This window comes from Ambystoma mexicanum, chromosome 2q (assembly GCF_040938575.1).
Source record: "Ambystoma mexicanum isolate Mex_15411 chromosome 2q, UKY_AmexF1_1, whole genome shotgun sequence".
NCBI lineage: Eukaryota > Metazoa > Chordata > Amphibia > Caudata > Ambystomatidae > Ambystoma > Ambystoma mexicanum.
The window spans coordinates 363,310,337-363,325,595 of NC_090924.1; the positions used below are offsets into that span (position 1 = coordinate 363,310,337).

Below are 15,259 nucleotides of genomic sequence, written 5' to 3' on the forward strand. Positions count from 1 at the left end.
TTAGACCCAATCACAGCACCGAAACAGCCCTACTAGATCTTAAAATGCAGAGGGATACTCTTAGGAATTCAGGGAAGCTATGCATTCTCCTCTTGCTAGATCTATCTGCAGCGTTTGACCTTGTCGACCACAACAAACTGCTCCACCCTAGCTAAAAACTTTCTCTACCAATGCCACTTTGTGGATCAAATCTTTCTTAGATGAACGAACATCCAGAGTTGCTATAGGTAAAGAAGTGGCAGACCCCATCCCAGTACCCATAGGAGTACCCCAAGGTACCCACATATCACCGCCCCTCTACAACACCTACACCAAGCTCCTCTTCTCAGCCTTGGACAGTATGGGTGTCTACACCAACTTTGCAGATGACACCCAGATCCTCCTCCCACTCACAGGGAACTACTCCCGAGACACTTAAACTATCAATAAGATCTATGCCATCATTCAAAATTGGATGGCGCTCAACAGTCTCTGCCTCAACAATGAGAAGACCGATTCTCATCATGGGGTCAAAATTCAGAATAAATGCCCTTCATCCTGACTACTCATCCATTAACATTGACGGCACACCAATACCTGTCCTAAAGCAAGTAAAAACGTTAGGAGTTTACTTGGATGCAAATCGGTCCATGACCAAAACATAATAGCCATCATCCACCTCGTACACTGCCAAACTTATCACACTCTGCCGGCAATTCCTCTCTCCCACAAACTGCATTACTCTGGCCAGAGCCCTAATTCTCTCAAGACTAGACTATTGCAATGCCCTGCTACTAGGCACATCCACCACCAATCTAAAAAAGCTCCAACTGATACAAAACAAAGCCCTACGAGCAGCACTAGGAATCAGAAAATCCGACCACATCAAGACCAGAAGAGAACACCACTAGCTGCCTGTCGCAGCTAGAGTCATCTAAAAAAACCCATGTATCACCTTTAAATGTCACCAGGAAAAAGCACCCACCGACCTTAATGAAGCATTAACAAAAAGAAAACAATCCTCCAGAGCCCTAAGAGCCAACGACCTACTCCGACACAAAAATTCAAGAGCAGGGGGGCAAAAGCTTTCAATACCTAGCACCTAAACATTGGAACTCCATGTTAATCCCAGTTTCCTGAAGTCAGTCTGCCATTCAGGCCTGTTGGTGAAGGTACGGGCGTTGGTCTCTGGAGCAGCTCTGAAGTGGATATGTACTGAGAGACGAGGAGTCTGCCTGCCTGGGGTTTAGCCTGCTTCTGCTTTCTTGAAGAAATGGAGCGGTCACTGAGACCTGCAAGTAGTTAGCACAAAGATTCATCTGACTTCGAAATGGTGTGGTAAAATAAATAGCTTCGATTACACCAGTTAGTGTATCAAAATGCTCCACATTTTAGCCATGGGTGTCCACACAGCAACTTGCTGGATGACATTTTGCCATGTAAGGCCTGAATGGATTACATTTTACAAATGGGTCTTGCTACAGCTATAATTAGCCAAAAATTATCAATATATATTTGTAGTTCATAAGTGTAAAGATACCGGTGGGGGCGTCTGTACTTCCGCTCTCTATATATGGTAGAGGAGAGATGCTCTATAGGGTAGCAATGGACGAGCAATCAAGGCCTAGCTTCTCAGGAGGTGATGCGGGCTGGTTCTTAAGTACAGTTTAGTCCCCGAACCCCCACAAAGGAATGTCCACACACTATTACTGAAAACAGTCTTTATATAATATTCAAAGATATGTACACGATTACAATAACGCACTTTGTACTCGGAAATCAACAATGATAAATATATACAATTCTAAAGTGGTACCACCAATGTTATCAAATCTCATTAAAGTGCATCAACTGTACGGTTAAAATGTCACACAGATCAATAACGAGGAAACCAGCAATAGAGATAGGAAGGAAAGCAAGATGGTTGAAACAATAGGCAGAATACTGGCCCCTACCGATAGACACAGTTCTGTGTGGCGATGCGCCCCCCTCCCACCCCCCCACCTGGGCAACCTGTAAAATAGATATATAGCACAAGGCCAGTTCATATATTGTTTAATAGCCTTATTTCCTCCTATAATGTTTTATCCCCCCCCAATGTACCTGGTGGAGTAGAGTTCTTCGAAGACGCGTCGAAGGATCCTTCTTGAGTGACTGCCTTTAAAGCAGGAGCCACGGATCGTCGAGAGGCGTCGAAGATGGTGAACTTGTCGGCGGCGGCGAGGAGAAGTTCAAGGGTGCCGAGACCACGACATCGATCCAGGCGGTGCTCGTCAGCGACGTCCTGCGAGGATGAGGTGTGCAGGGCACCTCGGCGATTGATTGTTCAGGACCGCAAAGAGTTTCAGAAGGACTGTGGCCCAGCAAGGGCGTCGAGTCGAAGTCTTTGTGGCCTTCAGGTGGCGGGTAACCCACCGGCGGATTCTCCTTGGCGCATTGGTCATCCTAGACTTTCTCCGGGGGACAAAGCGGTCGACGTTGCAGACAAGGGAGTCCTTCGATTCAAATGTTCTTAGGCAAAGGAGCGGGCGGCTCCGGTCGGCGGCGGCATGGCGTCAAGTGGTCCCCACGGCTGGGCAACGCAACTTCGACGGGCCTCCAGCGGTTACACACCTGCGAACCCTGGTCGACAGCAATAGACTTTGACAGCGGCGAAGTCCGGGTGCTTTGCTTCGTTCTCCTCGGCAGTCCCGTCTCGGCAGCCTTTCGAGGGTCTGACTACCAGGGAGCTTTGGCGAAGGTTAGCGGTGCTCGATGGTCCCTCAGAGCACGGGAAGAGGGCCCCCTATCAGGTCCTCTCTCGGATCAGTCTACGACGAATTCGGCCGCTTTCAGATCAGGTCGAAGCAAATGCAACAGCAAGTCTTCTTCCAGCTGGGCGTCTAGGATCAGCAGTTCCAGTTACTCTCCAAGTGTAGACACAGCTTCTGATCAATTTCCAGTGGTCAGAGGTCCCCAGATATACTATCCTGTCTCTCATCCACACTGCTGGGTCACACGCAGCAGCCAATCATACAGAAGGGCATTCATGCAGTCAATCAGCCAATCAGACACAGTGCATTCAGGCCATCCTCCTCCCTCTCAGACACTCACAACAAGGAATGTGGATTGGGACAAGTACCCCAGCCATTCAACACTACACACTGCATTCAGGCCAAGTTTGGGCAGGGCTGTCTCAGTCTTTGTCTCTCATACCAGAAACCAGACAGCCACAACAAGAAGTGCATATTGGTCACACACTCCATTCACCCAGGTCCCACCCAAGGGTGTACCCACAACATACAGTCACTGGGAAGGCTCCAGCCAGTCTTGACTGGACTTCACAACAAAACCATTTATGGAACTTCCACCCAACAGCCAGTCAGGGGGAAGGGACAAAGTCAGGGCTTCCCAGGACTTTGGGAAAACAAGGTAACAGGCAATAGAAAGCAAGAGGCCACAGGGGCCGTCTTGTTTTCCATCAGGAATCAACGGATTCCAATGGCAGGGCCTGGGTATCCCAAAATGGAGGATACTCAGAGCACCTGTCAAATTCAGCATGGAGCTGCCACCAGCCCATACCCTGCGGGCCACCTGCAGGTGCCCAAAAACACACTAGGGGCACAGGGTTGTACCCCCCCACCCATGGGTGCTGTAAGGGTATCCCATGGGTCTGTTCACAAAACCAAAAGAGAGCTGCACCGCCAGGAGTCCCACATGAACTCTGCGCGGAAAACACGACAGAACACACGATAAAAAGGCAGTAAAGGACAAGGATACGGAGGCCCTGTCCCTCCGATGCATTTCCAGCATCACAATAAGCTTGAACCCAACAATGTGGCAAAGGTGGCAGGCCAAGCTCTAGTGTTAAGGAAGAGCAGCATTGTGAAAGGGGGTTTGAGGGTGGGAGAAACATACATGTTAAATATTAAATAGCTTTCCAGTAGGACGACACCGAATTGGGAGAGAGGACAAAGCTTGGGATGGGGCTTGGGTGGCCAGGCTGGATGCATCAATGGAGAGGCCCTGAGCAAGGCAATACGTGTCAATGTAGGCTCCGAATGTTCAAAGCTCCAGCTTCATCAGCAAGCCACGAACAGATCACTGCAGGTTCATTGTGGGGAGCAAGGACTGCTCGTGAAGGCCATCTGATCTTCCATTGGAAGCACTGCACCATACAGAGTGCAAGAAACGAGGACGTAGTAAAGATAATGCAGCGTCACAGACATTGGCTTTTTTTTGTAAATTCCTGACACAGCAGATCAGACGTGGGCCGATGGGGGTGGAGGAGGAGCTGCCCTAGAACCCAATGCCTGTGGTACCCCTGGTTGTTGAGGCCACAATGTACCCAGCCTCTCCTATCAGGAGGAGTGACTTAATGTTGAGACTCAAAGGTCAATATGTAAATTGTTTTCTGCAGAGTGCCAGCTAATTGATATTCATGAATGGGCCTACTCATCCATGTTTGCAATTGTATATTGAGCCAGCAGCAGCAGCTTATACACCCTTTTACTGGCTTCTGCCCCCATAGTTGTAAATTCAGACACAGATCAGTGAGTGGCAGCATTGTGGGGTGCAGAGGATGGACTCTCACATGCACTGTGACTCATTAATATAAGTGCATCAGTTACCAGCAAGCCATTTTTTTAACATCCTGCACTTTGGTCTTCTAAAACAAACAAAAAAAAAAGAGCACTAAACACCAATTCACACTCCAGCCCTGTACTGTGCCTCAGGTGATGGCCCATTATGCATGGGATCATTTATCCGGACTGAAATCATCCAAACTTATTTTCTCCAACCCAACGGACAGAAAACTTGGCTGTCCAGGAGTTGGACTACAATTCCCATAAGCCCTATCCAGCATTGTTCATGTTGGAAGATCACGGGGAGGAAGGAGTGTGCATCCAAAACATTAAGGGTCACAGACTCCTGTTCCAGCTCCGACCACAAGCTATTGCTATCTTTAAGCTCCTCATCCAAAAGTAACATTCGCGTTGCCTAATGTGATTTCACATGTGGGGCATCTTGTTCTCCCTGCCGTCCATACGAAATTGCTATCCAACATGCCCAGGAGGAGGAGGGGGAAATATTGAAAAGGGACAGTAACACTGCTAATAATGCTTCATGGGCCAAGTTAATTTCTCTTAGTGCGAGCCAATAAACTAAGTAATGCAACCTGCAGGTCTAGCAGGATTTTAAAGATGTTTTAGAGGCTTGATTTTAGAAGAAAAAAGATTTTTGAATTTATGAAAACACATTTCGTCTTCTTTTTCGATGTGCACGTGTGTGTGTTGAACTTTTCTGTGCACAGTGCCAAAAAGGCCACTCCAACATATCCCTCACCAAGCCCTACCTACGGGCCCCGCGTTATGTTGGACTTTTTTCATGCCTCGTCTTCTCTGCATGCATGGGGAGATCACAAGAGTTCTGAATGTGGCGTCCGTGCTGGATGCTCTAGATATGACAGTCGGAGAGAGGTCGGCTGAACGAGACACTGTCATTGGAGCTCTGTCTTACCCCTACCTGAGCCTTTTATCACATCTATCTTTGGGGCTCAATTGTCCCGATTCCATAACCAAATAAAGATGTCCTTATGCACCTGCGGCTCCTAGTTAACTCTTGAAGGGCAGGACAGAGCATTGGCAAGCAGAGAACCTACACCTGCCAACCCGCTTGTGCTTTGCTGAGGTGACAGCCTAGTCACATCCACCACTGCCCGTTAAATCGCCCTTCCTCTTGTGTGGTGTGCACTTCTAGCCTTTAGAAACCGCAGATATAATCTACTGCCCATATCCTCCACTTAGCTGCTGCCTGCATGTGTATTTAAATCTACTACGTGAACAGCCTCTACCTCGGAATGCCAGAACGGCTCACTAAAAATTCCACAGCAGCAGGGATACTCCTGGGACTAGGAAAAAACACTTGCATCAACTTCAAAGCCCTCTGCATGGACAACAAGTGGAATTCCTCCAAGCCAAGATTAACCGCTGCCAACCAGGAAGAAATCTAAGAAACGACGACCTCCAAATCGAAACAGTATGACAAATGGAAATCAGGAGGAACCGCATTTTCATGTCTAATCGCTAACCTGTGGAACACAATTCTGAAGGAGAAACGACAGAAGACCACCTCACCTTCAGAAAACGACTAAACATGGCTATTCAATTGAAAATAAGAAAATGGGCACGCCGTCAATAGCAGCAGTGACCCAAGATAATCCAATCACAATAATTTTATTGTTAGTTCCGGCAATCCCGGAACCAACAATAAAACTGACAATACACCCACTAACCCTCCCCGCTTGCGACTACTCTCCAGCATACCCAGACACCCAGACCTACCTCACACGATCTAACAGATCAGCCTAATCTCACAAAAAACACAACCCCCACATCCACCATTAAACTAACTGCTGAAAAAAAAAACGAAAAAAAAAAAAAAAACAACCACTTGACATTGCCCTTATGAAAACAGTAACCCCAGTGCGAACAATTCAAACACACCTAGAAAGCAAACTCGCACAAGATGCCAGTAGTCTCGGAGGATAGCTAAGGGGTAACATGCTCATCTTGGAAGCAAGAAGACAGCAACACCAGTTCAATCCAGTCTTATGTAAAAAGGCACATAAAAAGGTTGTGGTGGATGAGCTAGTCTTAGAAGAGAGGGATGAGCAGCGAGAGGAGCTATAGAAGGAAAATAGCAGGAAAAGCAGTACAACAGGAGCAAAAAAAAAAAACAACATGTGGAACGAAACACAAAGCATCACTGGTTTCCACAAAAGGACCCAAACCAGGACCTTAGTAAATGTGTTTAGGTCTTGGACCACCTGGGGAGTGTGACACTTTCTGTGACTAAGATGAGTTATAAGAGCTACAGCAGCCAACACACCTGGTAGGAATAGAACAGCTGGTTGGTGCTGGGCACACTATAAAAAGCAAATAAGGCATGATGTCTCAATAGTGGGAAGAGAATGATATCCCTTCTAAGTGAACCCGGGACACTTTAACCGTGGACCAGGAAGTAGTGTGCTAGACACTATCCATCTAGTCAGATTATAAATACTGAGCTGGACACTAGGTCCATGCAAAGAAGAAAGGGGGCAAAGACACAGCTGGATGCAAAAGCACTCACTGTAAGAGAGAAAGAAGCATATGGGTATTTTTCACAGACTTGGTGGAAACCAGTATCTTCATGACAGACAGAATATCAACACTTCATAATTTGTCCAAACCAGGCACCTTCGGATACCTTTTATCACTCCGACCAGAGCCTCTTGTTTAGTTGGGGGAATAAGGACTGATACTTCCTTTCAGTGTTTCTCCATTCCCTCTGTAAACTGATGCCTGGGGAGACTACCCAAGACGAGAAACAGCTGTAGTCGATCTTACCATGAACCCTAATTTGTTATTGTTTGGCTTTTCCTTACATTTCTAACAGATCATTTACAGAGCAATTTCTAGTTTTGTATTAGTCCAGGATGCGGGATGATTTCATGTTGACCTTTGGCTGTGTGCCCATTGTGGCAGGAGTTTGGTGTGAGACAGCAGGGTAGACCTCTGGGCAAAATGTGCAAGGATTCTTGCCGCTGCCCTCATGAACATCTGACAAATTCCTTGAGTGGCTGCTGATGTGTTTTGCCATGATGGAAAAATGTCCCGTTAGGCTTCTGAGCACAGCATCTAAGCCTTGTTAGAGAGGCATCTCTCGGCCTGCCACAAACATTCGAAGGAAGATGAAATGGGTGCCAGAGGTCCTAAAATGTTATGCAACCCTTTCTCTGAACCACAAGCTCTTGCATTCCAGGACACACAGCATGTGGAGTTTCCAGACTGCCTCTTTGCCCTCATCTGCTAGTTCGCAGATCCTTGTTTTGTTGCACGACATGCAATGCATCTACTTGAGACAGCTAAAGAGAGGGATCAACAGTGGTAATGCGAGATAGTGAGATGGGACCAGTCTGCAAGTCTCAGGAGGATAGCTCAGCAGCAACGTGCTCGCCTTGGAAGCAAGACGACATGGAGTAACAGGTTCGAACCCCGGGTCTGCGCTTAGAAGCCTCAGGGTATTAAGCGCGTTACAAATAACCCATCATATCAAGAGGCCAGTGGTAAGAGTGCAAAGTTGCAGATTGATTTGCCTCGTAAGATGCACTTCACTCTTCCCCTAACAGACTTCCCAATAAGATCCATCACCTTACAGTGCACACCCAAATCCCCCACGGACTGCTGCCACAAGCCTATCCATTAGCATATCCACAGAAAGCAAAACTATCGAAGATCTCCTCTTTAGCCCTTCCACGCTCTCCCACATCAGTGACAACCAGACCCAAAGCGCTGTTATCCTCTCTCTGGCTCTTGCCTACAGATAACATTGCCAATTCTCAGTCAAATCCATAGAAAGGAGATTGGCACACAGGAACCAGGTAGGTACTTCTGACCTGCACCTATTAACATCATAGGTTTGACATCTTTTACTCCCAATAAGGACATCCTTCGTGCCCCCACTCTCCACTTTTTTTCAGAGCCACACACAGCAAGGCCATCAAAGTTGTAGAAACAGCACTATAAAAGACAACTTCGTTATAAACAGCCACTAACTAACAGTCCAATGAGGAACCAAATATACTGGCATGAGTGATCATGTTCACCTAGTTCAAACATAGTAATCCTCCGGCATAAGTACTGCCACGGTATTACTTTTAGTACTGCTGATGTGTGGCTACTGTAGTCATTGAAAAGCTGCAACCCACAAATCAAAACTTTTATATTTGATGCATGCTACTATGACAAGATAAAAGTTCAAAATAACTTGTAGCTCATATCAGTTGTTCTGGTAAGCAAAGAAGTATTTCTATAGCAGTAACTGTTACCATGCACTGTCTTCTTTATTTATCTGTAAGGCACATTTACCTGTAAGAGAATGGATCGTCTGCTTCAGGCTGGCTCCTGTGCTATCCAGGGGAAGTTTCACATCATATTTATTTTTGTTCCAAATGATTTTGAACTCAACAACTTCCTTATCTGTCTCTGAGTCACCGCCATTGCTGACCGAGGCCTTAGCGATTTCCCCGTCCACTAGTGCCTGGGCACCCTCAGTGGACTGGGCAGTGCCATCTACAAGGGCCTGGCTGGTGCCATCTCCAACAGCCTGGGCACCGCTGTCCCCAACAGCTAGGGCAGCGCTGTCTGCAGGGGCTGGGGCACTGCTGTCTCCAAGTGTCTGGGCACCGTCTCCAATCTCCCCACAGCAGCGCTGCACCTTCTCTGCATCCGCTTCCATTACCGGCTCTTCACCATCTGCCAGGAAATAAAAAGTGCAGCAATCAATATGCAGGCTATCAGATGGAACATGGATAGTTCCCGCTCCAAATTAACACTTAACTACAACAAATTAAAACACAATTAAATGAAGTTAATTTAAAAAAAAGGGAGGATTGAGGGTTGCAACATTTGATAAGTTTCTTTAGTGTCAAAATACAATATCTGGGCAGACACATTTTGCATGGAAAGCCCTTCCGAAGGGCTCAAATAACATTAAGAATCACACTCATACGACTGGCATGAATACAAAAATCTGTCATCCAGATATACCCTTCAGTTTGGTTTTAAATCAGCCAATCGGCAAACAGTTTTACACACAACATCCACGCGAGGCACATTCCGGCTCAAACAAGGAGTTAAATTCTGAAAAAACGATTTACCTAATTTGGACGCATCCACATGAAAACCAAACGGACATCTAATTCTTTTCTTTAATTTCGGGCGGTTGCAAGGATACGCAATTAACAAATAATTAGAGGCCTGGGGAAGAACTTGAATGAAACAGGTGTCTGCTCGCACACTGTATTTGAACAATAAAGAATCTTGCCAAGTCGAAGATTGCAGTGGAAACCTCCTGCGCCCATTTCGCATAAACTTGACTATAGAGTTTAACCACTGGCATCAACCACAGGAACTAAAACTCAAACGATCACCACCCATTGAGTACCAACAACTGGACGCAAAGCAAACATGAGAACAAAACCACCATTTAGAAAATAAATATTAGATGGCATACACACGCTGGCCCATTCGAAACTCACCATCTAATGAAACTTGCTATGAAAGGCGCAGAATGTGTATCCCGGGAGGATAGCTCAGCGGCTATGCACTCGCCTTGGAAGCAAGACAACACGGAGCAACACATGCTCGGATCCTGGGTCTGTGCTTAGAAACCTCTGGGTATTAAAGCGCGTTATAAATAACCTATCATATCACAATCACATAAGAAGTGTGAAAAGTGGTACAAGGAGCACTTTCAACTAAAACGAAAGTTATTTGACGTTTGGCTTATGAACTTTTTCAGTTATAGCTTGTGCTTGTTTGTGACCAGTTTACCACCACATCGAAAATGTAAACCCTTGCAAGAGTGTTCCCATTTGAGCTCAGAGCCGGTGGAGTCTTTGGCACCCACTGTGTCATTTCAGTTGAGTTCTTTATATGCAGGTGCAGACTTTACAGACCTGCTATGGGAATGGAGTGGTCCCTGTCTCTGGCTGCAGGCCAGGCCAGACTCAATGGCTAGTTTGGATGGCTTTGGAGGGTCTGGGCCATGCCCCCAGGAAACGTGGCAACAGGTCATGGCTGTCATCTGCGTGCTCTAGTTCCTAGTGATGTGATCACTGTTCATGGGCTGCACAACTGGGTGAGCTCAGAGTTCAGGTTGCACAGCTTCGAATACTAGCTGAATCTCAAGGGTTTTGTTGCATTAGGCCAGGGGTCTGCAACCGATTGCTCTGCAGATGTTTTGAACTACAACTCCCATCAGCCTTAGCCAGCTTAATCAATGGGAAGGTATTATGGTATGCAGTCCAAAACATCTGGAGAGTCAAAGGTTACAAACTTCTTTATTAAACCATCACCTTAATGTCACTTCAATATTCTCTCTCCCTCCCTTCACAGGGGGAAAAAAAGTAAAGAGCCACTAGCCAGGCATGAAAAGCCACTTGCCCCCTCAAATGTCCACATACGCACAGCAGAGCAGATCTTGCTCGCCAAGAGTCAATGGCTACTTGCCAGTGCGCATTTTGAGGTCTGCTGAATTAAACAGGGTTCGAAATTGAGAGGAGCTGGGAGCCATTTATCTCCTGCGTGTAGCTTACAAGACTCTGGTTAGGTTGACTCCAACAGCTACTTTTGCCTCCCCACCCAACAAATGCCGGACAAACACCCATGTGAATTTAACTTCATTTGGGAAATCTATAAACAAACATTAGGCCATACCTATATGCCATTTAAAACAGAAGCAGTCATGAATTACGGACAAAAGTATATGTTTGCATCTTATGTGGAAGTTAGATTAGTGGAATGCTACGCACCAACTCCTTGTTCTCCAATAGTAGCTCCTGGTCACTGGTTAATGTTGGATACCCAGGAGCTACTTTTAGCTCCTGCTATCAAATCCTGATTTCAAGCCTTGTTATATGTACATATATCCGCACAAAATAAGTTTGTGGGTGTGTGAAAAGTGACCGCGGCAAACTGACCAACAAAAAAAAAAGAAATTTTAAAAAAAGTCTGCTTGTGGTCACTTTTCATATGGTCAAACACCACCACCAACACCCTCCAATCCCCCTTCCCTACTTACCTGCTCGCTATACGCCTGATCTGCTTTAACCCTTCGGCATCCGATCTGTCCCTTTAATGCGGGTCGGATCCGACACCGCAGGGTCCCTTTTTCTTTCTTTTTTCCCCCCCTGTCCCCCACCTCCAATATCGGAGGTGGGGGGGACACTCCCGCAACCCACCAGGCCAATACACTCCAAGCATGGAGAGCGGGGGACACCCCCGCAACCTCCTCTCCACATGTTCGGTATGTATTAGCCAATTTGTTCGAATATATTCGGTCAAATAGTACAGGACAAATTCGGTCAAATATTCAGACAAATCTAATACCACCAAATACACCAATTTAGTAGGAATGTGGCATTCTGATATGAGATTTAAATATGCACATTTAACAAGCAAACAGACCGTCTTATTTTGGATTCTGCAAGTAACGTTATTGAAAGTACCGATTTGTTTTACTCTTTTGAATTATGGTAGCGCAGATAGTAAAGTTGTGCTTTTCATTTTGCTTACATGTGCAAACAATTTTGACTAGGCAGGTGGAAGCTATAGAAGCTACTTCATCATTAAGTGCACATCCCATTGTTTTAGGAGTAAGACAACAATCCAAGAATGGTTTAGCCTTTTCATATTTATGGGTACAGATGACATTTGGGTTATAAATTGCATCCTAGTACGAGTAAAACCGATACCCATTTCAGGGTTCAAAATTAAGATTCAATGAGCAGTAGCTAAAACCAGCTCATGGTTTCAGGCATCGCCGAGTAGGCAGGTGCTACCGCGAGTGAAGCAGGAGGCAGTACACAGCACACCGCAAATAGTCAGTGCAGAGTCTGAGGAGTTGTGGAGTTGGTGTGCTGTCCCCCTCTTGGTCTGCTTACACTTTCTACTGTGGGCGTGTGCTACTACAAAGACTCTCCCCGCAAAGCGGGAGCGGAGTCAGTGCAGAGTCTGAGAAGTCTGAGGCAGCCGTGCAGCCCTGCAGTCGACCCCCTGCCTTCCTCTTCACTTGTGGTGGCCTGTGCTACTAGGAGCGGCCCTTTAAGAAATGACGATTTATCAGTGGCTCTTCCACAAACTTTTTCGAAGACACAGGCTCAACTCAAACGGCTTAGACCTGCTGAGGACCTGCTGGATCCAGTCTAGCCTCAGTGTCGGATAAAGCAAGTAAGTCAATCGAGTTTTTATGCCTGCGACGCTGTTGACATTTGTGCTTCCCCTTCGTCACTCGCAGTTGTAGATTCCTGCGGCGCTCTGAATGAGACCAAGAACTTAACTAAAAATCAGTTTTCGAACACTTACCTGGCAAGTCTGTCTCGGAACACATGGCAAACTCGGTCCTTGCACTTTCACCAGTGAACGCAGAGCAAGTGGGAGGAGCTACATGCTCAGGCTCCAGGGGGGCCCCCTGCTACTCTCCTCCCATCATTGATGATTCATGCTTTCTGAAGTATCGTACACCAGTTTCTCAGTTGAGAGAGCTGGCATGAAACGCTTAGTAACTCATGCCCTGCACTACTGAGGGACCAAGCTACGCACCGACTCAAAATATGAATCTCAACTTGTTTTTGCCAGTGAGACCTTCAGGGGAAATTGCACTGCTGAGACGTTCAATTTACTTCAGCGCCTCTGCGAAACCTATGGGGAGTGATCCCAACTATTGTTGTGATAACGTCTTCTCGGAGCCCACAGAAAAATAGGATTTCCAGGCTGGGCCACACGCCATGGCTGCTATGTCCTTTCAGCCAGATGGTCACTCAATAAGCTCTTGTGATGTTGCCCCGGCACATTATGGAAAACAGACACAACTCATTAGACATTGTAGATAAGTTGTTAACCGACTCAACTCGGATCGGTAAGGACCAGCAAATGAAAAATGTGGAAATTGAAGTTCCCGGAACTGATGGTCAAACTTTGCCCAAACAAAAACCATAGGCCATCCTGTTGCTCATCAGACAAGAGCTGCTGGCTGTGCGAAACGCAGGAGAATCGTAGCAAGCAGCTCTCCTACCTCGAGATTCTCACAGAGGAAAAAACCCAAATGGGGACCACAAGTCCTGCAGCGTGCACCTGAGAACGACAGTGACCTCTGACAATGAGTTAAGAGCGAATAACCTGAGGCCTGCTGCAAGTCAGTCCTCATCCTCCTCTCTATCTGAAACTTTGTCTACCGATTCTTCCCTGATGGAACGCCCTTACCCAAAAATAAGGAAAGGTAAATGCTAATAACGACAGAAACAAAGTCACTAGTCAGGACTTGTCAAATTACATCAACATAAATTGGGTAAGGGACCTGCAGGCGTCCGTCACGGTCTCTATGGTTATATTCATCGCCCCTTTCACCAAACTATATGAGCACATTAATGAAAATATGAAGGATCATACAACTCTACTGCGGTCATCGACATGGAGAGGAAGATTACCCACTGCAAAGATGACTTACAGTCTCCAAGCAATAAAATCGAGTCCACGTTAACTACTATAACAGATCAAACCAAAAACAAACAAAAAAACAAACAAAAAAACTTCCTGCTGAAGTAGCAAAAGAGGCACTGAACAAGATCTCCTGGCGGCCACAACCAAGGGATACCAAAAAGCGACTGAGGAACTAAAAGGCAAGATATCAAACCTAGAAAAGCGTGTTGGGGGAAATCGAAACCAGAATGGAGGAAATAGAAACCACACTAGTCGACCAAAACTTCGAGATTGGGGAGGGGGAGGACAGACTAGCAGCACTAGAGGCCAGATGCGAAGCCCTGGAGATCCAAGCAGGAAGATGCTGAAAATAGATCCAGATGCAACAACATTCGCCTTCGAGGAATTAGGGGCCTACGTGAACGATCTCCTGCACTTCATCCTAACCCTCCCAGACAGAGAACCGCTTGAACTCGATAGAGTGCACCAAACTAGAGCGAAGCCAAGCACTGGCTACCCCCCTGATGTCTTAGTAAGGGTTTACTTCTATAAAATCAAAGAAGAGATCATGCTGGAAGCCAGAGGTGCACCCCATATTCACTTATAGATGCGGCGATATCCCTTTACCAAGACTTTGCCAAAAGAAAAACCTTGAAACCATTGACAGAATGGCTCCGTGAAAGGAAGATCACATACTGTTGGGGGTTCCCCACGTCGTTTTCCTTCCCCTGGGAAGGCAAAATCCATCACATCTTCTCCCCCAAAGAAGCGGAGGGCTTTATGAACGCAGAGGATGCACCAGGCGAACCCGATAAACCCACACATGGCAGGGCGGAGGGGAGACGGGAGCCACCCAACCCCTGGACCCAGGTCAACAAGACGCTGCAGACTCGAGGCCCTGCGACCAAGAACAAGAAGAACAGCATAGTAGGCATTCCATCCTCGAACATACCTAGCTCTATCAAGGCCCGCAGCCCACAGCTACCCGGAACCTTACACAAAATGGGTGGCATCAATACGAGCCCAGCAGGGCTAAGAACTCAGAGGCCTCTTCGGTCCTCCCATCTGGCCGGCCTGGGGACTGGCGCTTCGCCCTGCGGCACCCGCTGGGTCCCGGTCCAGCTGGCACCCCCATGGTTCTGGAGCCGGAGATGCGCGAGATGTAACTCAATCCTGTTTCACCAGAACTTCAAGAGGTACTGTTGCCTCCATCAAAGTTGACGCGTTGGGTTGGGCCAGCCGCCTGCCCCACTGGCTGAAGGCTGGTCCGGAAGTCC

The 15,259-nt window shown here is 46.9% G+C and overlaps 1 protein-coding gene across 1 annotated transcript in view; it reads right to left on the bottom strand.

Annotated features, from left to right (window-relative positions):
• The window catches only part of UBFD1 (ubiquitin family domain containing 1), a 391,487-nt gene that overhangs the window by 342,417 nt on the left and 33,811 nt on the right, over window positions 1-15,259 (bottom strand). Inside the window, exon 2 of the mRNA XM_069647393.1 lies at window positions 8,871-9,257. Within this exon, the coding sequence (XP_069503494.1) occupies window positions 8,871-9,257 (387 nt within the window). The remainder of the gene's footprint in view (window positions 1-8,870; window positions 9,258-15,259) is intronic.